Source organism: Mastomys coucha, unplaced genomic scaffold, assembly GCF_008632895.1.
Source record: "Mastomys coucha isolate ucsf_1 unplaced genomic scaffold, UCSF_Mcou_1 pScaffold21, whole genome shotgun sequence".
Taxonomy (NCBI): domain Eukaryota; kingdom Metazoa; phylum Chordata; class Mammalia; order Rodentia; family Muridae; genus Mastomys; species Mastomys coucha.
Window position 1 is genome coordinate 70522028 of NW_022196904.1, and position 27046 is coordinate 70549073.

At 40.1% G+C, this 27046-nt stretch overlaps 1 protein-coding gene across 8 annotated transcripts in view; it reads right to left on the bottom strand.

The window, feature by feature from the left end:
* The window catches only part of Blm (BLM RecQ like helicase), an 87723-nt gene that overhangs the window by 31275 nt on the left and 29402 nt on the right, over window positions 1–27046 (bottom strand). For all 8 annotated transcript variants that reach the window (XM_031387134.1, XM_031387135.1, XM_031387136.1 and 5 more), the window contains 10 exons: window positions 25056–25744; window positions 21658–21817; window positions 18003–18130; window positions 15299–15431; window positions 14354–15021; window positions 11918–12109; window positions 9713–9831; window positions 7997–8110; window positions 6363–6461; window positions 6034–6182 (listed from right to left, as the gene is read on the bottom strand). In XM_031387134.1, coding sequence (XP_031242994.1) covers window positions 6034–6182; window positions 6363–6461; window positions 7997–8110; window positions 9713–9831; window positions 11918–12109; window positions 14354–15021; window positions 15299–15431; window positions 18003–18130; window positions 21658–21817; window positions 25056–25744 — 2451 coding nt within the window. The remainder of the gene's footprint in view (window positions 1–6033; window positions 6183–6362; window positions 6462–7996; window positions 8111–9712; window positions 9832–11917; window positions 12110–14353; window positions 15022–15298; window positions 15432–18002; window positions 18131–21657; window positions 21818–25055; window positions 25745–27046) is intronic.

Genomic DNA, 27046 nt, shown 5'->3' on the forward strand with positions numbered 1-27046 from the left:
AAAAAAAAAAAAAAGAAAAAGGAAAAAAAAACTAACAAAAAAAATAATAAAAATTTTCTGTATATAAATTTTTCAAGACTTAAAACACTTTTCTTCTCCCTCCATTTTTTTTTCAGTGCCAGAAAATTTATTTATTTATTTATGTGTGTGTTTGCACACTAAGACCAGAAGGTACCATGAGACTGAGAGCTGGGTAGATGCAGTTGTAAGCTTCCCAAAGTGGGTATTAGGAACTAAACTCGGGTTCTTTAGAAAAGGAGAGAGCACTTTTAACCACTGAGCCATCTCTCCAGCTCCAAATTATACTTTTACAATGTAGTTTATGAATTTCATGTAGTGAGCATAAAATGGTGATAGTATTTATGTTTCACTGAATAAACATTAAGGGGCTACACAATAGTTTTAAAATGACATTTCAGGGGGCTTGAGAGGTGGCTCAGCAGTTAAAAGTTCTTGTAGAGGTCCCAATTTCTGTTCCCAGCACTTATATGGTGGCTTATGATCATCTGTAACTCCAGTACCTGGGGATCTGATGCCCACTTCTGACCTTCTGATTTCCACAGCTACTAGGCATACACCTACACAGATATATACACATAGACATAACACTTACACACATAAAATAAATAAATAAATCTAAATTTTTTTTTAAATGTTGCTGTTTATAAAAGACCACACATGTTTGGTGTTGCTCCTGGGTACTGGAGTGATAAATCTAAAGATTTGGGACATGAGAGAAAAACATATTATTCACATGACTAGAAAATCCACACCTGACCTTGTCTGACAGACATGTTGGAGTGAGAGCACAGACATTCTAAAACACTGTTTAAATTTAGCTTCCTGGGAAGGAGCTGGAGCTCGGCTGGTATAGTGCTTGCTCCACACCACATGGATATGATGACATGTCTATAATCTCAGAACTGGAGGGATAAAGTCACGATCAGAAGTTCAAGGTCATCATCTGCTACACAGAATGTGAGGCTAGTCTGACATGTACGAGACCCAGCTCAAAACCAAAATAAAACAAGAAAAAGAAGATAAAAATAAAATAAAATTATCTTCCTGAGCTGGGTGGGATGGTGGGATGCCTGAACTCCTAGTTTCTGCATGCCAAGAAATCTGAGAAAAAGGCTAGGCTACCTAGTGAGCTCTAGGCCAACCTGGGCTGTACAGTAACAGTCTCAAAGCAAGTAGGTGAAAGCTACTAAGATGCATCTATAGCCACTGGTGTTTGCCACGAAGCCCGACAACTTGAGCTCAGTCAATGCCAGGCACCACAAGGTACAAGGAGAAAACCATTTTCTATAAGTTGCCCTCTGACTTGCACACGCAGCACATTTCATGCTCGAAAACACACACACACACACACACACACACACACACACACACACACACACACAGAGTGACATATTTTTAAAAAGATTTATTGTATGTATATGAGCACACTGTCACTGTCTTCAGACACAGCAGAGAACACAGATCCCATTACAGATGGTTGTGAGTCACCATGTGGTTGCTGGGAATTGAACTCAGGGCCTCTGAGAGAGCAGTCAGTGGTCTTTACTGCTGAGCTATCCCTCCAGCCCCTAAAAGTGAAAAATTTTAAATAAATGAAACAAAAAAATTAAAAATACCTTCCAACTGTGTGTATGAAGTATATATGAAACAAATGAATTTCATGTTTAATTAGTCTTAAGTCACATCCCTAAAATACCTCATTATGTTTATGCAAATATTCCAAAATCTAGAAGAACCTCTAAATCTAAATCTAAAACACTTCTGGTCCCAAGCATTGGGGATAATTAACCTGTATGTGAAATGTCCAGAATAGCAAAAGTCTGTGAAGGCAGAAAGTCAATGAATGGTTACCTAGGGCAGAGGGGAAAAGAAATTAGCTGTTAAGGAGAACAGGGCTCTTAAGGGAGACAAAATGTCCTAAAAAGACAGTGGTGATGATTGTATAACTCCATGAAAAACTAAACACTGCACTGAATCCTGCAATTTCAATAGGTGAGTTTTATGGTATGAAAGGCAAATCTCAGTCCAGACACAAAAATTGTCTACCAAGCAGCTCCTCCTATCTATAAGCCCTGTGTCCTTTTAAAATCATCTGACCTCTCCATGCTGTTAGCTGCTGTACTCTGTTAGAATGCTGACTTTCTGGCCATCCTAGTCTGCAATTATCTTTAGTTGTGACTTCTGTTTTCCACTTTAGAGCAGTATTTAAGGTTCTGCACCCAGATTGCTAGGTTCGAAACCCTCACTCCTCTATTTGCTAGGGTTATGAACTTTGCAAGTTACTTAAATTCTCTGTGACTACTTTTTTTACATTTAAAAAATAAATTTAAATTATCCTTATGTACTTATTGGATATTGTACATAAGCATGTGAATGGTGTGCTACGGTGCTGAGGACAGCTTGAGGGAGCTGGTTCACTCCACCATGAGTGTCTTGGGTATTGAAACCAGATTGCCAGGGTTGATGGCAAGTGCCTTTACCCACTGAGCCATCTTGTCAGTCTTTTAAATTTTATTTTTAGATTTTATGTGTATGAGTGTTTTATCTACATACATAGCTGTGCACCATATGCATATAATGTCCTCTAAAGCCAGAGGGCATTAGAACCCTTAAAACTAGAGTTACAGATGCTTGCTAGCTACCATGTGAGTACTGGGAACCAAACCTGGATCCTCTGGAGGAGCAGCCAGTGCCCTTAACCAGTGAGCCATCTCTGCAGCCCCACACCATCACCTCATACACTAGTACACTACAGACTGCTTTCTAGCTTTCCTCCTGCCTTTGCTTTCCATCCCAAGTGCTGGAATGTTGGTGTGGAGGCACATGCCTTCATCTCAGTACCCAGGAAGCAGAAGCAGGTGGATCTTTCTGAGTTAGAGGACAACCCAGTCTACAGAGTGAGCTCCAGGCTAGACAGGGCTGGCGAGATGGCTCAGTGGGTAAGAGCACTGGGGTCTTGAGTTCGGATCCCAGCAACCACATGGTGGCTCACAACCACCTGTAATGAGATTTGACGCCCTCTTCTGGTGCGTCTGAAGACAGCTACAGTATATTATACAGGAGTGAGTAGGGCTGGAGCGAGTGGGGCCGACCTGAGTTCAATTCCCAGCAGCCACATGATGGCTCACAGCCATCTGTACAGCTACAGTGTATTCATGCACATAATAAATAAATAAATAAATAAATCTTTTAAAACAAAGTGCTGGGATCTCAGGCATTTGCCATCATGTGTGCTGTGACTCACATAATTTGGCTGTGACTAAGTTTCTTTATCTAGAGAATGAGGAAATGGAGGATTATGTATCATGCAAGACTTTTGTGAGGCTGAATACATAAAATGTCATATAAAGGGCCAGGAGCAGCAGCTGGCACACTGTGGGGAGGTGTGTGTTAGCTCTTTTGGAGCTGTACAGTGGTTAAATCTGTATGCTTGACTCGTTGCTCTCACCTAGCTCACCTGCTAGGGTCCTAAGAGAGTGGCATGAAATCTTGTGTTATTAGCCACTCTTATACTTCCTAAATAGACTTTACCTTTGCCAGCTTAAGAGGAGGAATATTTTCATAGAGCTACAGGAGAGGAGCATGGAGCCACCACTCTAAACCTAGGAACACCTGACACCACTAACGCCATGACACAGCAGCAGCTGGCAAATTAATTCACATAAGGGACTACTGGCAGAAAAAGATCAGGAAACCACCAGAAAGCGCTTCTTAAAATCTACTTCTACTAAGGGATTTATAATTTTCTAAAGCAGAAAGAAATAGCAAATATATTAAGGAATCAGCAGACTTACATTTTATACACATTTACCAGGTCCTTCCATCTGTTTCACTTATTCATTCTTATGAGTTTCAGATATGCACAAGATGCTATGTGCTAGCATCTGGATATGTATAATTTTGCTTTCTCAGACACACTACTTTCCCACAGTTCCAGGAAAGATATTCAAGGTGTCTGTCTCAAGATAAATATGTGCACTGTACACTCAAACATGAAACATAAATCCTATATTTTCAAAAATCATTCATATGTAAGGGAATTTACACAATTTTAACTGTGGGCTTTTGCCAATTAATATAACTGACAGATAGCTCAATGGTACAGCATTTGCTTACCATGTGTAATCCCAACACTGGGAAGGCAGAAACAAGTGGATGCCTGGATCTTTCTGGCCAGTCAGTTTAGTCAACATGGTGAACTCCATCCACAACAATGAAATCCTGCCTCCAAAAACCAAGGTGGATGTCTCCTAAGGAAGGATGCCTGAGGTTGATAGGTTGACTTCTGGCTTTCAGGGGCATGCAGGTACAAACACAAGCACTTACATGAACACACACACACACACACACACAGAGAGAGAAAGAATATACACAATCCAGCATGGTGGTGCACTTCTGTAATCACAGCATTTGGGAAGAGGCAGGAAGACTGCCAAGAATTCAAGGACAGCCTGATCTACATTGTAAATTCAAGCCATCTGGGGCTTCATAATAAAACTCTAAGACTGTACCCCATCTCAATAAAAACCATGAGGGGCACAGATAGAATAGAAATACAACATTTTATAGGAAGTATAGCATTTCTAGAAACAAATTTTTAGCATTCAGTATTTATTAGAACCTAAAGTATAACAATCCTAAATATAGTGTTAGAGCACATAATATGAAAGCACAATGTATTCTCTTAATCCAAATTTACATAAATATTCCTCACTACAAGTGGCATTAAATTCCATTCCATATTTTGTGATTATACACAAAAAAAATTCTGAGAACTCAGTAATTCTTGCATTCAAGTATGGTCATTAGTGGTATATAAAAGTCAGATCACCAGGGATCTGATGTCTTCAGGCTTCTGTGAGTCCTAGGGACACGTGTGTTATCCAGATACCCATGAAGATAAACACTCATACACGTAAAATAAAAATAAGTCATTAAATATATAAAAATTCACCTCAATATTCTGTTCAGCCTTTACTCCTTCAGGCAGTCTTCCTGAACCTCAGAAAAACCTTAGTGTGCAAATTTGCTGACCAAATTAACTTAACAGAGAAAGCATTGACAAACTCAGGTGGAGGTACAACAGCCCAGACCACCTAAATGTATACAGGAGAATATTTTTAGTGGCTTTTTGTACTGATTAGTTATGGATTTGGAGGTAGCAAGACACACGCTGCTGAGATGAAATCCAAGTGAAAGTGCTGCTGCACTAAGAGGATTCTGGACTGCTCTCAAATCTCACATGTACCAGAGACTTTAAGATGACAAAGCAGGGTCACCTGCTCATTCCATGAAGGTATGTGGAGTGTGGAAGGCAAAGTAATCTGTTAAAAGGATGACATCGGGGTCGCCCAGTACCAAATTTGATTTATCCCACTTGTAAAGCAGAGGGTGGGGGCTGGAGAGATGGCTCAGTGGTTAAGAGCACCGACTGCTCTTCCAAAGGTCCTGAGTTCAAATCCCAGCAACCACATGGTGGCTCACAACCATCTGTAAGGAGAGATCTGACTTCCTCTTCTGGAGAGTCTGAAGACAGCTACATTGTATACATATAATAAATAAATAAAATCTTTAAAAAAAAAATCTTAAAAAAAAAAAAAAAAGCAGAGGGTGGGATGATCTCCCTTGTGTTTCTATTTACTTGTTTGTTCATGAGGGCTTGCCTGGTGGAAGTCGAAAGGCAATGGGCAAAAGTGTCAGTTCTCTACCTCTATCAAAGATACCAGGGGCTGACCTCAGGCGGGCAGGCCTGGCTGCAGGTGCCTTTATGTGTGCTGTCATCTAAGCCGCCCTAGAGTTGTACTTTTGTTAAGGAAAGAAAAAAAACTCAGATTTTGTTCCCAAATTTTAGTGCACTTGGAATCACTTGAGGCTTAAAAAAAAATTCTTCCAATTTCAAGTATTCTGATTTAGCTGTCCTTTGGTACAATCTGGTACTTGGCTTGATAAAGCCTACAGGGGACGCTAATGTACAGAATCAGAACATGGAAACCACAACCTTCCACAACTTACACCTGAGGTCTGAGGATCTTCAGCTGAGTGAGGATGTCCTTCTGCACCCTGGGGTTTGCTGTGGCCGTGAGCGCCATCACTGGAACAGAAGGGAACTTCTGTCGAAGCATATTCATCCTTTTGTAATCTTGACGAAAATCATGACCCCACTAATTGGAAAAAATATTGCTTTCAGGTTATTTGTATCTCTCCAGTCAATATAAAAGATGCATTTGATTCTCCAGTGAGGCAGCAGATGGATGAGTCGGCCACTGTAGGTTGTTCTTCAGTGCTGTGGCTCTGAGCACTACTAGTGGTAAAAACATACCGATATCCCAAGAGAAACTTACCTGACTCACACAATGCGCTTCATCAATGACGAAACGTGCCAAGAGCTTCCGCTCATACAGATTCTCCAGAGTAGAAATCAGCCTGTTACTCGAACAGACCTAGAATAGAGATACATGAGAGATGTAAACACATCACTTGAATAACTACTGTCACTACTCCCTGTTACGTCCAGTTACTCCCTGTTAGAACTAGTCACACATGAGTGATTCTTTTCTCAGTCTATGAAGAGAGCAGAAGCAAATGGCAAATGAGACACTTCTGTATGCTCATCCACACCCAACAGTTTTACTTATCAGGTTAGTAGCTCTAAAACGTTTTTCTGCCTCAACATATCTGTTTACTCTGGTTACAGGACTTAACTTCTTTTACATGTATTCATTTTGTGTGCGTGCATGTGTGGGGTGGGTCTGTGCACACAATGATGTACAGGTGTGGAATTCAAATTTGAGGTGGTTAGTTCTCTCCTACTAGGATCAAAGTCACGTCCTTAGGTTATACGGCAAGTACCCTTACCCATGAGTCACCCTGCCGGCCTGATAATGGGAGTTCAGATGTGTGTTTGGTACATGCATACTATTGGGGGAGAACTCTATGTATTACACATACAGAAAGTTACATGCCAATAACAAGCATATCTTGACAGGGACATAAGACACAGAAGTCAGGTTGATGAAGCTTCCTCACTGGTCAAATCTAGGCAATTAGAACATCAAAATACATAGTGAAAATTGATTGTAATTTATTAAATTAATAAAGAACCCACAAGTTCACACTGATAAATATGCAGCATCAGGCAAAGCTTTCATAATGCTAGGACGGGCTGTATTAGTAAACTTAAAACCTGGCATTCATTATAGTAATAATTGATTGAGAGAAAAATCATCAATGATACTAAAACTTGTGGGAGACTGGTGTCTAACATGGTGTTTCTACAATCTCAGCCCTCCTACAACAGAGTAACTACTCATTACAAAGTTGGAAGGGGAAGGGAAAGTTAAGCACAGCGAAGGAACAGCCCCACAATACTATTTTGATCAAGTGATTGGTCAGTGAACACCACTGGTAATGGGATGAGTCACTGCTGTCTTTTGATAGCACAGAGCACATATGCAGCATCCCTGCCAAAGTGAGGAATATGAATTTTATCAGCAGGAAACAAGGCAAATTCAAATTGAGGCACAGTCCTCAAAACTGGCCCTTATGCTTCAAAAATGTCAAAACAATGAAACTGTTTAGATAGAAGGAGATGAGATAGGTATTTTCTTTTTTTCCTTTTTTACAAAGGTCACTACTGAAAGGTTAATGGCTTAAGTAACAGTATGTGTCACTGTACATTTCCTAACGGGTAAATTATACAGTGGTAACAAAGGGAGTGCTATATGGTCAGGAAATGCACAGTGAGGTAAAGCAGGGTTAAAATGGCATGCAACTCACTGTCAATTAAGTGTTTCAGAACAAACTGGAGAAAGAACAAACAATGCAGGAGGCAGAGAAGACTTTACCATTTGTGGTCTGGAGTGAAGGTTATACAAGAATTCATTAATGTATATTAAAAATTATCACCAAGTTCTTAAAACATATATATTTTAGTGTGTTGTAATATTAGACTGAAAAGAGTGAAATAAATACGAACCTTCTCTGGAGTAACATACAAAAGCTTGATGATTGGGTCTTTTTTTGATAATTGGAGGTAAATATTTGCAGCTTCTGAGTCAGTCTTATCTCCTGTCAGATATGTAGCTGGAATCTAAGTTAAAAGTAATAACTTAAATTTCATTTTATTTATACATTAATCAGACATGATTGGGTTTAGGTTTTATATTTTATAAGTCATATATCACACTTGCCAAAGAAACAAATATCTCCGCTGGGCGGTGGTGGCACACGCCTTTAATCCCAGCACCTGGGAGGCAGAGGCAGGCGGATTTCTGAGTTCGAGGCTAGCCTGGTCTACAGAGTGAGTTCCAGGACAGCAAGGGCTATCTGTCCTAAAGAGAAACCCTGTCTTGAAAAAAACAAAAACAAAAACAAAAACAAATCTCACCATAACAATCAATGCATCATTTTTAAGTTTTGCTTTCTTTTTTTTTTTTTTTAACATTTTTTTAAAGATTTATTTACTGTAGCTGTGTTCAGACACACTTGAAGAAGGCGTCAAATCTCTTTATGGATGGTTGTGAGCCACCATATGGTTGCTGGGATTTGAACTCAAGACCTGTGGAAGAGTAGGCAGTGCTCTTAACCAATGAGCCATCTCTCCAGCCCTCTAAGTTATGTTTTCTGAGTCAAGAGTTTCACTTTGAGTCTCAAACTTGTGGCTCTCCTGTACCCTCAGCTTCCCAAGTACTGGTAATTATAGGTATGTGTCACATCTAGCTAGTACACATATTTTTAAAAATTCTTATTAAACGAAATTCAAAATAGCTTTCCCGCCTAGGTAAGATGGCATACATGAGAAATGCCATCATGCAGGAGGATGAGAAAGGAGGTTTATGAGTTCAAGGTCAGCCTTGCCATCCTAGCAAATCTGAAGCTAGCCTGTGCCATGGCAAGATGCTTCTGTGTCAAGAAAAACTGCAAAAGCCTCTCTACTGTTCTTCCATATTCTATACTGTTTCATCTCTTACATCTGTAAAAAAGACCATGTTGTCTGTGTATAACAGGGCTCACTATATAACCTTGGCTGGCCCCAAACTTGCTTGTATGCCAGGCTTGCTTCTAATAGACACAGAGGAACCTCTTTTTGCCCCTTACAGTGCTGGGGTTTAAAGGTCTGCACCACTATGGCAGGTCTGGCTACATTTACAGGGCTCATTGCCTTGATGGTGACTGCTGAACAGCCGGGACATTCTTTGGAAGAAAAATCAAACCAGTTGTCACCTTGAGAAGGTATGATTCGTAACCCTGTAATCAATGCTTTTGCAATGTGAAGACCTTAATAGAGTGCAGCAGTCATAACTCCTTCAACTCAGCAACAAGGAAAAGAAACAGGTGTGCAAGCACACACTAGGAAAGAGAGCTGATGAGCACTAGCCAAAAAAGAAACCCAAAAACCTACATCAGCAAAGTGTAGGCTAAGAGTTCTTACTAAAATACATTCTTATAGAAGAATAAAGTCAGATTGAATTACAGATGGTTATTTGAATCAAAATGTTTTAACACATGTGCTTAACTCTACAGCTTAATTTAACTATATGCTTTATTTATTTAATCTTATTTATTTTTTTGCAGTATGTTAGGCAAACACTCTGCCATGAAGTTATATACCAGAACAATTTGTGAATTATTTTTACAATTTAAACAAGTTAATAAGGTGCATTTTTATTAATAGTTTTATGTAATAACTTACATCAAAGGAAGTCAGCTTTTGGACTTGATCCACTATTAGTGATCTCAAGGGAGAAATGACAATAGTGACCCCAGGAGAAACACAGGCAGGGAGCTGGTAGCACAAACTTTTACCACCTCCTAAGAGACAAATAATGAAAAATATGTCAGTTTCCAACTTGAGTGTGAGAGTAAAAGTTACAAAGAAAACCAATATAATATTTAAAATAATTAGCAGGACATTAAATAGTATTACTCGTGGGGCTAGCTATCTGCCACAATGAATTAAATGAATTCTCTACAGAACTGTTTAAAAAGTCTACCAGAGAAATCTAACTAGAGTAAACTTTTTGCTTCTGGCAATATAAGGGGTCTCTAAAATCCTAAGTCTGTGACTAACACCACCACCACCACCATCATCATCATCATCATCATCATCATAAAAATCAGTCTTTTGAAATAAAAGGGTAAAGCTACATATGTACTCATTTCCATCGCCCTGCTTGCCCTGCCCCTTGCTAGGGCTCAAACCCAGGGCTCGGTGTACAGTGGGCAAGTGCTCTACTACTGAGCTATGCCTCTAGCTCCCAAGAACGTATTTTAAAATAACTACATTTATTTAATTTATTAATAGATTGTATTCTAGTTAATTTGCAATTTCACCAATCTACTAATGGCAAAAGCTGGGCTAGGTAGTTTTTAAAACTTCAATTTATTTTAAAAATACATACTACATTCTTTCTTTTCCACATAATAAATGAATTTCATTTTGGCATGTATGCAGACATGTCAAAGAAATTGTGGGATGCTGAGAACATAGACCTGCTCTACCAGCTGCATGAACTCAGACACGACATTTAACCTGCCTAGGACTTGTTCTCTGTAAAATCCATGAAGTCAAGGGTTTAAAGAATTGTCCAAGAGAAACTTTATTTGGAATATTTTTATTATATCTGTCAAGAGGTTGAAATCAGAGTGGAAAGGTGCTAAAAGTAACTGCAGAAGCTGGGAAGAGCCACTGAAAGCCTCTGACTAAATGACTGCCAAAGTCCTTCCCAAGGTCAGAGCTTTTAGGGACCAAACCATGGTTGAAATACAGGCCCAGTGCCACTAAGTTAATAAAGTCTGAAATGTGGACAAGCTATCTCTGTCCATTATTTAAAACCAGTGTGAAGGCCTGGATAAAGACTGCTGCACAAGTCTGACAAGACCTTCATATATATGCCCTGGTGTGCACGCAGCTCCCCCACACCCCAGCACATACAGAATTATGTGATAATAATTCTTTAAAAATTTAAACCAGTTTGAATAAATTCAGACCTCTAGTCAATAGTATGTGGTAATAACAGCAGCAACAATTGGGACTTGCTAAAGCCTATAACAAGAAAGGCAACACACAGAAGATCTATATGGAAGAACTGAACCTGCTTCCTAGCCTAACTGCTTAGCTAGCATTCTTTTGTTTTTGTTTTTTTTTTTTTTTGAGACAAGGTTTCTCTGTGTAGCCCTGGCTGTCCTGGAACTCACTCTGTAAACCAGGCTGGCCTTGAACTCACAGATCCGACTACCTCTGCTTCCCAAGCGCTGAACTATAAAGGCTTTAGCTAACAACCCTATGTGTTTGATTTGAAATCACTGAGCAGTTTACAGGCTTTTATAACAATGTACAGCTCCCCGTCTCTTCGAAGCCTAGGCTAAGAACAAACCATGCTGCATCCTTTTCGTTTGATCCTCATCTGTGAAGTGGGCACTCTACTCCTTACTGTCCTGAACATACCCACAAAGAGTAAAGTGGTTTGTCCATGGGCACACCCTTCTTGAAAGGGGCAGAGCTACACTGGAACTCCAGGCCTTCACTCTGAGGGGATAATTAGAACCACCAGGCAGCACTATCAAAGCACCAGACAGAAATGGTCTTGGTCTCTCCCATCCATTCTGTTCCCTTCTAGCCTTACTTAGATTAGGAAAAAAAAAAAAAACTTTCCAAGTTCTACATCAAGTCAACCCGATGAGCTCTGAGTTAACAACCTTAAGCAACTATGAAGTTTACCATGCTACCAACTAGAGCCGAGGTTGAGATAACAGACAGACTTTCTTACTGGTTTTGGGGTCTAAAGGGTCCCTACACAGTAAGAATAATGTGAGGTGTTCTTTTTATTTCTATTAAAAAGCTTTCACTTAACATCTGCCAATGGACTCTTGCCAAGTCTTATCTAAAAATACACACCAGTGGGCATTAGGATAAAGCAGTCTTCACCAAGCAGCGCAGCATTGATCGCCTCTAGCTGATTAGTTCTAAAATTATGCAAGCCAAATTTCTTATGGAAAATCTTCATCATTTCTTTTGTATGAGGAAAATTAAGACTTTGAAAATGTTCATGTTTTGGATTTTTTGATGATAAATTTTGTGCCAACTTATCTACAAAAAAAAAAAAAAAATCAATGTTTAAAAACCATCAGTACATTAATACAGTAACACAGGTTAGCCTTACCTTTCCCCTGAAGAACCAATGGCACACGTTCCCTACAGCACACTTTAAACTGTTTCCATGGCTTCCTTCCCAATTAGTCTCAGACATTCCTGGGGGCCTGCTCAAGTCTTTGGTGACTGTTTTGTACAAAGTGCACCTACAATACACTCTGCGCATCCTGCCTTCCTCTGCTCCTTTGGTCTTCAAGATAACCATATCCTTTCTGCTTGTTTTATTTCTGTTGTGCTGCAGAGCAAACCTAGGGTCTGTCCATGCTGGGCTGTAGCGCTCTATCACCAGGACACAGCAGTGTACAGCACACAGTGAGCGGTGCCCCAGACACTCTACCAGTTCTTAATTCCCTTTCTTACCTCCACTTCTGCTCTTAACTTTGGTAGTCTTTCAAATATTTTGGTTGTTTGTTTGTTTGTTTTGTTTTTTTCAAGACAGGGTTTCTCTGTATAGCTCTGGCTGTCCTGGAACTCACTCTGTAGACCAGGCTGGCCTTCAACTCAGAAATCCACCTGCCTCTGCCTCCCAGGTGCTGGGATCAAAGGTGTGCGCCACCACCGCCTAGCTGGACTGATTTCTTAACACATTTTATTTGGAATTTTTCTAGTACTGTGATTTTAAGCATCATCTGTGTACAGAGAATGACTAGCTGTCTGACATCCTCCTAAGTTCCCATTCTTCACACATCCAACTGCCTGTAAGACCCTGCTTTCTTTTATAAACATTTTTTGATTTCTTTATTTTAGTGTTTTGTTTGCATGTACATCTGTGTGCCGCATATATGTCTGGTGCCTGAGGAAGCCAAAAGATGGTGTTAGATCCCCTAGAACTGGAGTTGCAGACAACTGTGTGAGCTGCTATAGGAGTGTGGAAACTTAACCCCTGTCCTCAGAACAGCCAGTGCTCTTAAATGACAAGCCAGCTCTACACACACCCTAAAGACATGTCTACTTGAATGATTTTCCAACCATTTTAAGTTCTGAAAATAGCCTTTCTCAACTGCTTTCTAAATCAAACTCAGCCTTGTGACTTCCCTATTTCTGTGAATGGTGTCACAGTCACCCAGGTCTGAAACCTCAGTGTCACCTCAACTCCTCAGATACTTCCCTCACTGTCTCTCACATCTCTCCCTGCTTGCATTCTTACTGGGGCAGCGCTGCTTCTAGAGAACAAGAGGCTCTCACACACCAGCTCTGGCAGCTCCTCTCACTCCAACACTCAACTGTCTCAAATATAATTGCAGGCATCAAGTATGACACATTCTAACATACCAAAATAAATCCATTAGGGGCTATTTTAAAGGTCAGCAGCATCACTCTAAGAACAAACTCAGAGCTATTAAGTCATCAATGGCAAAAATAGGGAGGGTTGTACTTCATAAAAGTTTGCACATGTATTCTTGTTTCAGTAAAACCACTTTGAGATAACTTTATGGGGTGATGTAAGGCTTTAAGATTAATTTAGGCTTTACTCTGAGGCCTTTGCAGTAGCTTAGTTCATTCCCCATTAAACTATGAGCTCCACATGGCTTCTCTGAAAAATGTTCCCACAGCCCAATTCAGGACATGGCACACCGAGCCTTTACTGAACAGTTAAGGAATGTTTATTTGTTTTGAGACAAATTCTCACTCTATAATCCATCCTCCTTCCTCAGCTTCCCAAGTGCTGGGACTACAGATGTGAGCCACCATGACTAACTTAGTATTTATTGAATTTCTGATTTCACACCCTTATGCTGCCTCACATTTTAATGCTGTGAGACATTTTCTACTTATAAGTGAAGTACTTCTCAACAACAAGAATTCTAAAAATATATATATTTTGAGTATATAAATTCACCTTTCTATTTTGTCTACCTCCAAATCAGTAAAAATTTGGCACCCATGAACTTTATTGTTTTAGGAACTAAAAATGTTACTTTAAAGACAAGGGCATCTGTGATGACTTTAGAGCTTTACTACAATAGGTTATAATTACACATTTATAAACCTACAGCTGCTACAGAGACAAAAGAGCAACTTGCTTTTGAAATTGTGATTTGTAATTCATATTATCAGTAGAAATTTGCATAGAAACAATGTAGTGCTCAGGCAATCATGTGGGGCTGTGTTATACGACTCTTATTTTGGACAGCTTTGTTTTCTTATAATATTTAAGCATTCAGCTTACTTTAGACTTACCAGAGCAATTGTGAATTGACTCTGAGAGGTTTTTATTTTGAGCGGTTGATGCCACTGGAAGAAACTTTGCCTTGGCTGAAGAAATCCTTTCTGACAGAGATTTAACTGGCCCACCTTCCTTGATAGGTGGGTAGGCAGCTGTGGAAGATTTGCTGGCTGAAAAATTGTGCATGATGTTTTCCCAGTCATCATCATCATCATCATCAAAGTCATCAATGTTAAAATTCTCGATATCATCGGAAGCTTGGACTTCTCTCCCCACGTTGTGTCCTAAGGCAGCATGGTTACTCTGGTCTCTCACAGCGGTGCTTGTGAGAACACTCCCTGGGAAGTAAGTGCTTTCGGTCCTCTTTTCCATCCTCGGTGTCTCAGCCCAGTTGCTACTTACAAAGGACTTCTGTAAATGGGAATTCAATAACGGCCTTTCAAAGAGATTCTTTGGGGTGGCTGAGAATCCTGTCCTTCCTGGAGTGGTGGCTGGTAAACATTGCTCAGTGGAAGGGGAGTCTGAGAGAAGGTATGGAGAATTTAACTCTTTATTAGGATGCCCCACAGGGCAGGAATCAACCTGCACAGTGTTATCAAGTGAATTAGACCTGTGCCTCCACAGAGAACCCAGAAGACTGACTTCATTTCCATTAAAACCTGCTTCAGCTAGGAGCTTCCTCCTAAAGAAAGAAAACACATTAAATATGATCAGTGCTACAGTAGCCATATAGTTTACATTCATTTCTAACCCTAACAGAAACCAGAGAACTTTCCCCCAGTCTCAAAAATATGAATATGAATCTTAAATGAATGATTTGAAATTAGATAAATTTAAAGTTTAGTGATGTGACTACCATCCTTATATCTAGGCCAGACAGCCTGGACAATGCCCATTTCGTTACTTGGATTAGTGGAACTGCAATCAGATATCTTCTAGAAGGAGGATAATCAAGATACCTTATGTTTCGCTGTTGAAGCAGTTCGGTCCCACAATTCAAAGCTTTCAGTTCATCAATAGGAACAGTATCAACTAATTTACAGATGTGCTCCATTACATGAATAAGCTGATGCTGGATGCTTATCTGTTGGACTATAAAGAAATTATAAAAAAACAAACAAACAAATAAATAAACAAGTAGGTTGGAACCCAGAGCCCTGAAAAGCCAGGCAAGTACTCTGCCAGAGTGCTACCTCATTGGCCCCCCAACTTTTTCTTTATCAACCCATACAACTAAAAGTTGTCATTTCAAAGGAGTTGATGTTTCAGATGAACGAAAGGAAACAAATGAGGTCTGGACGCAATATAAGCAAAGAAAGTGCCCACTCAACTTCAAGGGTTTATAATATGAAGGGGAAAAGTCCTTTTGCACGAGCTCCAGGGCGACAGCATTCTCTGCAGGCAAGGAAGTAAGGAAGGACAAAAGTGCTCAGATAAGAAAGATGAGAGCGAAGTCAGCCAGCAGGGGCTGGGCATGTGCATGCCTTTAACCCTAGCACTCGGGAGGCAGAGACGGGGGAAAGTTCTAGTTTCTGTTGGGGTTAAAAATGAAGGTAAACTATATGGCTACTGTAGCACAGATCATATTTAATGTCTTTTCTTCCTTCAGAAGGAGGCATACAAAAACTGTGAGGACAACGGTCTGCAGGAGAACCAGGAAGTAGTCATCTGCTAGACGGGCCACATCTCACTGCAGACTACAAGGTCAGCCCTTGACCAAGGCCTAAGCAGAAAGACATGACAGACAACCATTGTTCTGATTTCCAAAGGGGTGGGGGGGAAGGGTGGTTGCCAAAAGCTACAAACTAGTAACCTCCATGTGGACTCAGGGCAAAATTCTAGAACATGTTATCAAAATGCTGCTTTGTAGCTCTAAGAAGAGGAAACAATTATGGAATTAGGGAGAGTTTATAAAAACACAATAGCCAACTTAATGCTCCTTGTTGGAAGGATTACTAGACTGGCATATAATAAGAGCTGCCACTTACTGAAAGCCTACAGTACACTTGAAATCTAACAACTATCCAGCAAGGCAGGTATTATTCTCTTTATTTTCTACAAGAACACCTGAGAGAGGTGCTGTGCTGCATGCCTATGACCCCAGCTCTTAAGTGGCAGAAGCAGGATTATGGGCTGGAAGCTGCTTCAGCTATAGTGTGAGACCCCTATTCAAAAAAACCCAAAACCCAGTAAGGTCCATGGAGGTTCAGTTAAAGTGCAGCCACACTCTCAGGAGCAGGAGACAGGCTTCTGTTGTAGGACCACACTTAAGGCTAACGCCGCATTCCTTCACTCTTCCTGCTTCAGACATTGGTGTTTCTAGAGTCCTATATCCTAGTCTTCTGTAATTCCATAGAGAGGAAGAGAAATATCTTAAGGTTCATAATTATATGATGTTAGCTAAGAGGGAAGTCTCTCATGACACTAAAGGCCTCTGACCACATCCTTATCCTTGGAGCCAATGTAATTGGGAAACTTAGAGATGGAGAAACAGGCTAGTATCATGCTTACCAGGGTGAAATTTAAGAACCTCCAGGCTGCTGGTTCAAATCTCAGCTCTGCTACTGCCTTAATTCTGCAACTACTTAATTATTTAATGCTCCTGTACCTTAGTTTCCTTTTTTCCTTATCTCCAATGAGAGAGATAACAGCAACTACCTTAAGAGGATGAAAAGAGGATTCAACAGTTTGCACTATAGGGCTCCTGGAAGAGTGAGAAACATTTTCAGGGACATTTCCAGTAAGAAAAGCAGAGATTAAAATGAAATAGAATAAACTTGGGGAAGAACAAACAGCAGAGAATACTATCCACTGCAGGAGAGTACAGATGTGTTTCAGGAGTGTCTCAAGAGCATGTCACGAGTCTCACAACCTACAGAAATACTCAGAGAACAGAAAAGAGTTCCTGTGTTTCCAGGAGCTGATAAATAAAAACAATAAATTTGGCTTTTTTATACCAGATACTTGTAAAGGAGAAAAACAACAACAACAACAACAACAACAACAACAGCAAAAAGAGAATCAGAATTGAGACACGGCTAGCTATACAGATAAGTTGTAGAGCACAGAGGCCCTGGGTTAAATCCCAGCATTAAAGATAGGAAAAGGAATAATTTAACAGGCAAAAATAAGTATTAACTTACAATGGACATTCAGATCCAGATCAAAACATACACAATAGAGAAGCTGAATACTCTAAAAAATCAATGTGATTGTAAAGAAGACTCAAAAGATATGTGTGTGTTTGTGTGTATGTAAAACTTACAGGAGCTTTCTTTAATTTCAGTACTCAAGAAGCTAATGAGTTCAAGGCCCGCCTGGACTATATAACAAGACCCTGTCTATACACACACAACATACACACAAACAAAATTCATTAAATTTCTAGGGGTTTTTAATTCACCTAATAAAGTTAAATTCACAGGTAGGCAAATTCTGGCTCTACGTGTGAAATGAGCCAAGAAGCATTATTTTCAAGATAAAATGAGCCTTGTGAGATGTTGAGCTCAGGAGTTCTTCAAGTAACCACTTGCTAACCAATGAATCAGAATGATTTATGTTATCAGGACAAAGGATACAGTACACATACCATTTTATACTATGTAGTTACAGTATGCAAACACAAATATTTTATTTACAAAAGTAACCAAAATGTTTTTATACCATCACAGTCTTTATTGGTTCCTGCATCAGACTTATGTGTGGTCATTTCCTCTGGTTTTGACAGAAGATCTTTTGAGGTGCTAAGAATGTCCTTCTCTTTGTCAGAGTCATCAAGATCCTTTAGTATACTGCAAGAAAAAAACAGTTAAGCCCAATCAAGCTCTGGACAAAATAAATGCAAACTTGGCCTCCCACTATTTTTCTATAGATATGTAACAGATAAAGGGAAGGTTTTTGTTATTGTTGCTGTTTTTTGAGACTGGATCAAGTAGCACAAGATGGCCTGGAATTCACTATATGGCCAAGGCTTACTTAGACTGGATCCTCCTGCCTCCCCTCCCAAGTGCTGAGATTACAGTCTCATACCACATCTAGCTGGGAAACATTTTTGTATCTCTTTTTAAATGACCCTGAAGCTTTCCATCTTCTGTCCCAAGAGACTCTTTCAACTCTTCTCTCCAAGTGTATCCCTTCAGTTACACTAGGCTCCAATCAAACTACACCACTGACATTCCTTATGACTCTGTGTTGTGTCACAGCTTCTGTTCTCTCAATCTGGAAAATCCACTTTCCCAAGCTCTCTGTATCCCAATTATACATGTTCTTAGAGTCCAAGCATTACTTCTTTGTTTTCCCTGGAAAGTTGTTATTAATGACACTGTTTTCTGAGATTCCACGCTACTTTACCTGAACTTCTCATATTAGGCCAATGTGCATCATGAGTATATGTATGTGTGTGTGTGCTAGAAGGAGCCATCTATATACCAGAAAGTGGGCTTTCACACACACACACACACACACACACACACACACACACACACACACACTTTATAGATTATGCAAAAATATATTAACTAAAAACATGGTTTGTTTGGAAAATTGTTTAAGCTAGGTGTGGCTCACAGCTATAATCTCAGTGCTCAAGAGGTGGAGACAGGAGAATCAGGAGTTCAAATGTCATTCTTGGCTACGAAACGAATTGAAGTTGAGATCTTTTTCTAAAAAACAAACACAGGGCTGGCGGGACTGCTCACTTCCTTGCATTACAAACATAAGAAGCTGAGTTTATACCCACTTCACACACCCAAGAGACAGAGACAGGTGGATCCATAAGGGGTTGCTGGACAGTAAGCCTAGCCAAACCGGTGAAAGATCCTGTCTCAAAAATAAATAATAAATAAAATACAACAAATAAGAGCCATAATAATGAATAAAATATGTATAAAATTTAAGCATATATTACATAATGAATTTAAGAAACTTCTATTTCAATTTTACAGTATGTAGTGGTTGAATGAAAATGGCCCCCACAGGCTCATGAGGAGTGGAACTATTAGGAGGTATGACCTTGTTTGAGTAGTTGTGGCCTTGTTGAGGGAAGTATTTCACTGGGGGTAGGCTTTAAGGTTTTAAATGCTCAAGCCAGGCCCAGTGTCCCCTCTCTGCTGCCTACTTATCTGGATGTAGAACTTTCAGTTACTCTCCAGCACCATCTCTGCCTATGCATCACTATGCTTCCTGCCATGACAATAATGGACTAAGCATCTGAGCGCAATGAAATGTGTTTCATTTCATTTACAAGGTCATAGTGTCTCTTCATAGTAACAAACACTAACTAATACATAATATGTACAATTAGTCATATTAGGCTGTAATGGAAAATACAATATCAATCTTGTAAATAATCATTTCCAATTGCAAAAAATAATCATGCATTGTATCTGAAAGATTACTTTGTTTGGCCACCTGGTGATGCTGTTTTGACAGGTTGTAGAAATCTTTGGGACACAGGGCCTAGCTGGCAGATAGAGGGTACCAGACATGGGCCTTGAGAGTTTAGCTTGACCTTCCATTTTTACATCCTGACCCACAAACTTGTGACAGTAACAGTCCTAAGCTCCTACCCCATCACCGATCCTATCAGCATGGCCAGCACCCTCTGAAACTGTAAGCCAAAATACATCCTTACTCCCTCAAGTTGTTTGCCACAACAATGAGAAAAATAATAAGCTAAGTAAAGTTACTTGTGGTATAAGAACTCAAAAAGTTACAAAATTATAATTCTATTGTTGTTTTGCTTGTTTGTTTGTCGAGACAGGATTTCTTTGTGTAGAGAACTGGCTGTCCTGGAACTTTGTAGACCAGACTGGCCTCAGATTCACAGAGATCCACCTGCTTCTGCGTCCTAAATATTGGGATTAAAGGTGTGTATCATCACTGCCTGGCAAAATTATTAATTTTTAAATGTAGCACTATGGAGAATGTTAGAGAAAGAATCTGAAATTACAGATGTATCGATTACAACATGACAAGCAAATGGAGTGGAAGACGGAAACCAAACAAGGACAAGACAATAGTTTTAGAATCTTTTTTTAAAAAAGATTTATTTATTTATCATATGTAAGTATACTGAAGCTGTCTTCAGACATCCCAGAAAAGGGCATCAGATCTCATTATGGGTGGTTGTGAGCCACCATGTGGTTGCTGAGAACTCAGGACCTTTAGAAGAGCAGTCAGTGCTCTTAACTACTGAGCCATCTCTCCAGCCCAGTATGTTAGAATCTTGAAACTAAAAATATTTCTTCCCTTATTTAAAATTCTAGTTCAGGTGGCTACAATGTCATTTGTGCAGCAAACATATTTAATAAAGAATAAAGCTTGTAGTCAACATGAAACCAGCAGAGAAAAGAACACCACATGGATCTTAGCCATATATTAACTGTTTGTGTCAAATAGTAATCACACTTCAACTTCCATCACGTCTCCAAATATTGCAATACAGCTGTTAAAGCACAAACCAGGGCTGGAGAGATGGCTCAGAGGTTAAGTACACTGTTCCTGTAGAGGACCTGGATTCAGTTCCCAGCACCCACATGATGGTGTACAACCTCTCCTAAATCCAGTTCCAGAAGATCTGATACCTCATTCGGACATTCTTGGGCACCAAGCATATATAATGGTGCACATACATAAAAGCAGTCAAAAAACATCATAAATTAATAAATCTAATAATAAAAATGTTAAACCACAAAGCACAAGGAACTGCACAAGTTGCATATAAAACCCTTCCTTCTTTTCCTAATCTAGGCGATACACTATGGGGATGTTTCTCTCAAATTACTAACTAAACAACATAGTAGTGAATCTCCCCCATATAACTGTGCTGAGATTTGGATCAGTCAATTCTCCTGCCTTACGTCTCTGGAGTAGGAGATCTTTAAAATATTACCAGTAAAAATAAATAGTAATCCTCCCTTCCCCCAAATGTGGTAGTTCCCAAAAGTAATCTTGGCACTTGGGAGACTAAGGCAGGAAGATCCTGAATTTAAGGCCAGCTTGAGTTACATAGTAAGAGTTTTGTTTTGTTTTTTAAGACACATTCTTACTGTGAAGACCAGGCTGCCCTCAGATCTGTTTGTACTGCTTCCCCAGTGCTAGAACTAAAGACATGAGCCACCAAACCCATCTAAGAGTAGTTTCTAAACAACCAAATAAATAAGTAACCATTTTTTGGGGGGGGATGCTTTCATTTGAATACAAAATAAACTACAGAAGCACAAAGAATACTTATATAGAAATGATATTCTCTAGCTAAGCTATATTATTTAAGGCACTTTAGAAACAAACGAGAATATTGATTATTGATTACTTTTACCTGGAACATTTCAATGAGGAAGAAGCAGTGGAAATAGTTTCTTCTGGAGAAGGTGGAACAAAATCTATATCATAATCATTGTCATTGTGTTCAAAGTATAGAGCGTTCTGAGCTGAATGGAATGCAGCTTCGTCTTCATGGCTCTTCTTCTCACTGTCATCTACAGAAAAACAGTTGATAAACACAGGTTTTTGTTTTGTTTTGTTTTGTTTTTCAAGGGTTTCTCTGTGTAGCCCTGGCTGTCCTGGAACTTACTCTGTAGACCAGGCTGGCCTCCAACTCAGAAATCCGCCTGCCTCTGCCTCCCAAGTGCTGGGATTAAAGGCGTGTGCCACCATCGCCTGGCAAGACAGACTTTTTAACTGTATCTTCCTGCCTCCGCCTCTTGATGCCAGGATCACAGGTGTGCCACACAGCTGCCATACACACTGTTAGTATACAGACCAACAATCTCCTCTATCACAGAACTGTCCTAGTTGTACAAGCATCTCTCCTGGTGCTCTCTGGTTTTACTTTTTACCATCTGCCTAGTATCCTCTTGAGAAATAGCAACACAACAGACTGAACAACAATTTTGTTGGTTTATTATTTGCTGATTGTTGTTATTATTATTATCACTTTCCATCCATCTCTCATTGTGTAGCGATTTTAGTAGACCTGTATGTTCAAAAACTTTAGACTCTGGATGTGGTATGTATCTATAGTCTGAGCAACTAAGGAGGCTGAGGCAGAAGAGTGGCCTATAATCCCAGCTACCCAGAAGGCTAAGGTAGGAAGACTATAAGCTTAAAACATATGTGGACAATTTGGTAAAATCCTGTCACAAAATAAACAGTAAATAAAAGGCTGAAACTATTAATTCAATGACAGTGTTTGTCTAGTGCGCAAAGCCTAAAATTCAATTTCTAAAAAACAAGGGAAGAGGGATTACCATGCTTTGAGTCCAGATCAGGGCCACTCTGAACAAAGCAAGACCCAACTTTTAAAAAAATTTTAAAGCCAGCAACAGAGGTGCACACTTTTAAATCTGAGCAGATCTCTCAGTTTAAGGCCAACCTGATCTACAGAGTGAGTTCCAGGATAGCCAGAGTTTCAAAGAGAAACCCTGTCTCAAAACAAACAAACAAACAAACAGAAAAAGAAAACAAACAACGGACTGGAGAGATAGCTTAATGGTTAAGTGGTTGCTCTTCCAGAGGATCCGGGTTCAATTCCCTGCACCCATATGGCAGCTCACACCTGTCTATAACTCTAATTTCAGGGCTTGTGACGCCCTCACACAGATATACATCCAGGCAAAGCACCAATGAGCATAAAATAAGATAAATGAAACAAATAATCAAACAAAAGTAATGCACAGAAGACGCATTATTTCCTGCTCTTGTTCTCACAGGCCTACTCTGGGGAAGAGACGTGATTATAGAAGACAATGATGCTCACAATCCTGACTGTGTGTTAAGCTAATGTTCACATTCACGTCTTAGTTTTAAAGAACATTAATAAAGAAAGGAAAGATGAAAAGTAGGAGGAGGGGCTGGCGAGATGGCTCAGTGGGTAAGAGCACTGACTACTCTTCCAAAGGTCTTGAGTTCAATTCCCAGCAACCATGTGGTGGCTCACAAACCACCCGTAATGAGTATTAGTATACTTATGTATACTAATAAATAAATCTTTGGGCCAGAGCAAGCAGGGACTGAGTGAGCAGGGCTGACCAGATCAAGCAGAGGTCCTAAAAACTCAATTCCCAACAACCACATGAAGGCTCACAACCATCTTACAGCTACAGTGTACTCACATACATAAAAAAATAGATAAATCTTAAAAAAAAAAAAAGGAAAGAAAGGAGGGAAGGGAACAAATGAGGGAAGAAAAGAAGGGAATGGGACAAAGGAAAAGAAAAGGGTAAGCTGGGTGTGATAGCTTATAACCTTAATTTCTGCACTGAGGAGACTGAAGCATGAGTATCAAGAATTTAAGACCAAGGGCTAGAGAGATGGCTTAGCACTTAAAGAGCTCTTGCTACTCATGCAGAGGACCTAGATTGGATTCCCAGCACCCACACAATGGCTTACAACTATCTGTAACTCCAATTCCAAAAAATCTGATGACTTCTGGCCTTTGAAGGCACAAAGCACACACATGGGTTTGTGCGTGCATGCGTGTGTGTGTGTGTGTGTGCGCGTGAGCACGCGCACATATATGCAGATAAAACACTCATATACATGCATCTTAGGGTTTTTACTACTTTGATGAAACAATATGATCAAAAGCAACTTAGTAAGGAAAGGTTTCTCATTGTAGTCCACCCTCCAGGTAAGTCAGAGCAGGAACTCAGGGAAGGAATTGGAGGCAAGAATTGTTGCAGAGACCACTAAGCACTGTTTATCAGCTGTTCATCTTGTTTTCTTACAGCACCCAGGACCATCAGTCCATGGCACTGCTTAGTGAGCTGGGCCCTCCTAAATCAGTCATCAATCAAAATACACCACAAGCCAGTCTGGTGGGGGAATTTTCTCAATTGAGAATCCCTTTTCACAAATAACTTTAGCTTGTGTAAGCTGACATAAAACTAACCAGTACAACATAAAATAAAACATTTTACATGACTCAACAACCAATGCTTTTTATGGCTTAAGTTAAGTGTTGTTACAAGAATTAAAGAATTAAAGCTTAAAAATTGCAATGAACTAAAAGTAACTATTGAGGAAGGGTACCCTTATATTATGAGATTGCTGTGGGCTAAGTGCAGTATTTATACCATACTGAAATGGCTAGCAGCATCCTAAGCCTCCCATCACTTCCCACTCATTCAGAGAAGCTTCTAGTCATACCAGCTCCATTCATGGCGTGTACTCTATTCTGTACATAAAATTCTTGAAAAAAAAAATCAATATTTATATTTATTGTGCCTTTTGTATTTCTAGAAATATTTGGACACAAATATATTTCATTGTACTATAAATACCTACAGTATTCACAGATGTGTGGTTTGGAGCCTCCAAGCAGGAGGCAAGCCATATAGCCGAGTTGTATAGTCAGCTCTGCCATCTGGTTAAAGCAAGTGTACTTGTTTACCTGACATGGCCTAATGATGTAGTTTTCTCAGAACATATCCTTGTTACTAAGTGACACATGACTGTAGTAAACAGGATGATAAGGAATTACCATCAGTATTGCATGTACACTTTGTGGTGGCAAGCCATTAAGAAATTACACACACGGGAAGGCTTATCTCACTTTCCAATCCTATCACTGGACACCCATCTCAACCTCTGTGGACCTACTTCTTCATGTCTAACATCACAGAACTAAGCCCAGCAGAGCAGAAAGTAAGACCACTGCTCCCAATGCTTGCTTTAGATTAGAAAGCACCGAAATGAAGATGAGATGATGGCTACCTCTTTCAGCTCCCAAGTGAGCTTTCAAATACTGATTTTCCTGCGTGTCTTTCTCCAGGAGCTCCTCAGAAGCAGAGTCATTGTCAATGCAGATCACATCCCTGCTCAGGCAGTCCGCCTCCTCCTCCTGTTCCTTCGTTAAATCCACTTGCAGGCATTCAGGGGAAGGAGGAGTCAAGTCAGCCTTTACTGCATTTGCTTTACGAGGTGGTGGTTTAAAGAAGTTTCCCTTAGTCTTTTTTGGTTTCTGAGCAGTGCTTACTCTTGTGGCAGGATTTCTGGTCAGTGAAACAAATGCATCTGATGCTGACATGTCAAAGTCATCCAAATCAGCCCAATCATTGAGGGAGTCTGCTGAAGAACTAAATTCTAATTTCTTGAAAACAGCCAAGTGGGGTTTCTTCCCAGCTGGGGTCTTTGGAGTAATACATGAAGCATCCTGAGGAATCTGTACCATGTCTGGCAGCGACTGTTCAGAGCAGGTCCCCTGGCTTTGCTGTCCTTCAGGGGAATTTTTAAAGAAGCCATCAATCTTTGCCTGCTGCTTTGGTTTGTGGAGTGGAGGCTCAGTGAATGAAACGGCCTCAGCCACATTCACATCTTTATCACTTAACACAGGTGTTTTTACCACAGATACACTAGTTACAGACACATCACCCTCTGATGTTTTCTTTTTAAAGGTAAAACCTCTGAAAAATAATGGAAAAACTGAATTAGTGAATTCATTTGTTTCTGATGCTGAGGACTGAACCCAGGGCCTCATTTATGCTAAGCAAGCATTCTATCATAACTTATAATCCCAGGCCCTGATGGACCCATCTCCATTTTAACAAACCCATTCTCCTATAAAACATTTTCAAGTGCAAGTCACATTAACTGTATTGAGCACAGAATCCATCTCACTCTGTGGTTTTGAAAATTATCAGGTAACTTAGATACATTTGGTTATTCTAATCCTTCCCATTCAGAGGCTAATTACTGGGCCCTGAGAGTTCCCAGGCTAGTCCCATACTTTATTTCTCAGGCTGGAGGTCCTTAATAGTCCCTTCAGAAGGAAATGACAAGATGTTTTGAGAGAGAAAGAGTGAGAGACAGCCTGGCAGTGGTGGCGCACGCCTTTAATCCCAGCACTTGGGAGGCAGAGGCAGGCGGATTTCTGAGTTCGAGGCCAGCCTGGTCTACAGAGTGAGTTCCAGGACAGCCAAGGCTGCACAGAGAAACCCTGTCTCGGAAAAAAAAAAAAAAAAGAAAGAGTGAGAGACAGAGAGTGAGAGAGAAAGACAGACAGACTCAGAATGGAATTTGCTACTGTGACAAAAAATTTTTAAGACAGAAAGTTGTTTTTAAAAAGCTGCTGTGATCTGAAGGACACATGAAGCAGAAGCCTGCCTGACTGCTGACATTAGTGACTGAAAGCCTACAGCGACGTTAAGTAACTTTAAAGCCACACGCCTGGAGCAGTGCTTGCGATCTGGTAAGGGCACAACCTAAGTACAATTTATTATTAGGCACCTTAGGAACTTGGGCTATAGCTTGCAGGAGACACAAGAACTAGAGAGTGGTCGTTTCCCTATACAGTTTTGCAGAGAATATGAGATTACACTAAAGTATAATATCTGCCTAAATTTACAAGAAAATTCATTACTTGTTCATCCAACTTTACTGAACAAGTATGTGCCACGCCACGTGTAAAGCTGGAACAATCATATCCAGATCTGCTAGGAAAGGCTCTACTATTAACTTGCAAAGTGGGAAAACCACAGGCCCCTCATTTCCTCCGTAAAATGAGAGAGCTGGAGGAAGCCTGGTGTGGTGATAATGCAGGTGCATACAAGGCTGAGGCAGGACTACTGCAAGTGTGAGGCTAGGCAGCCTGGACTGGAGTGAGTTTAAGGTCAGTAGGGGCTATGCATGGAATCCTATTGAGATCCCAGACTCCACAGAGTTGAAAGGCATGAGCTCCATTTGTATGATACCTGAGCTGTCTTCTA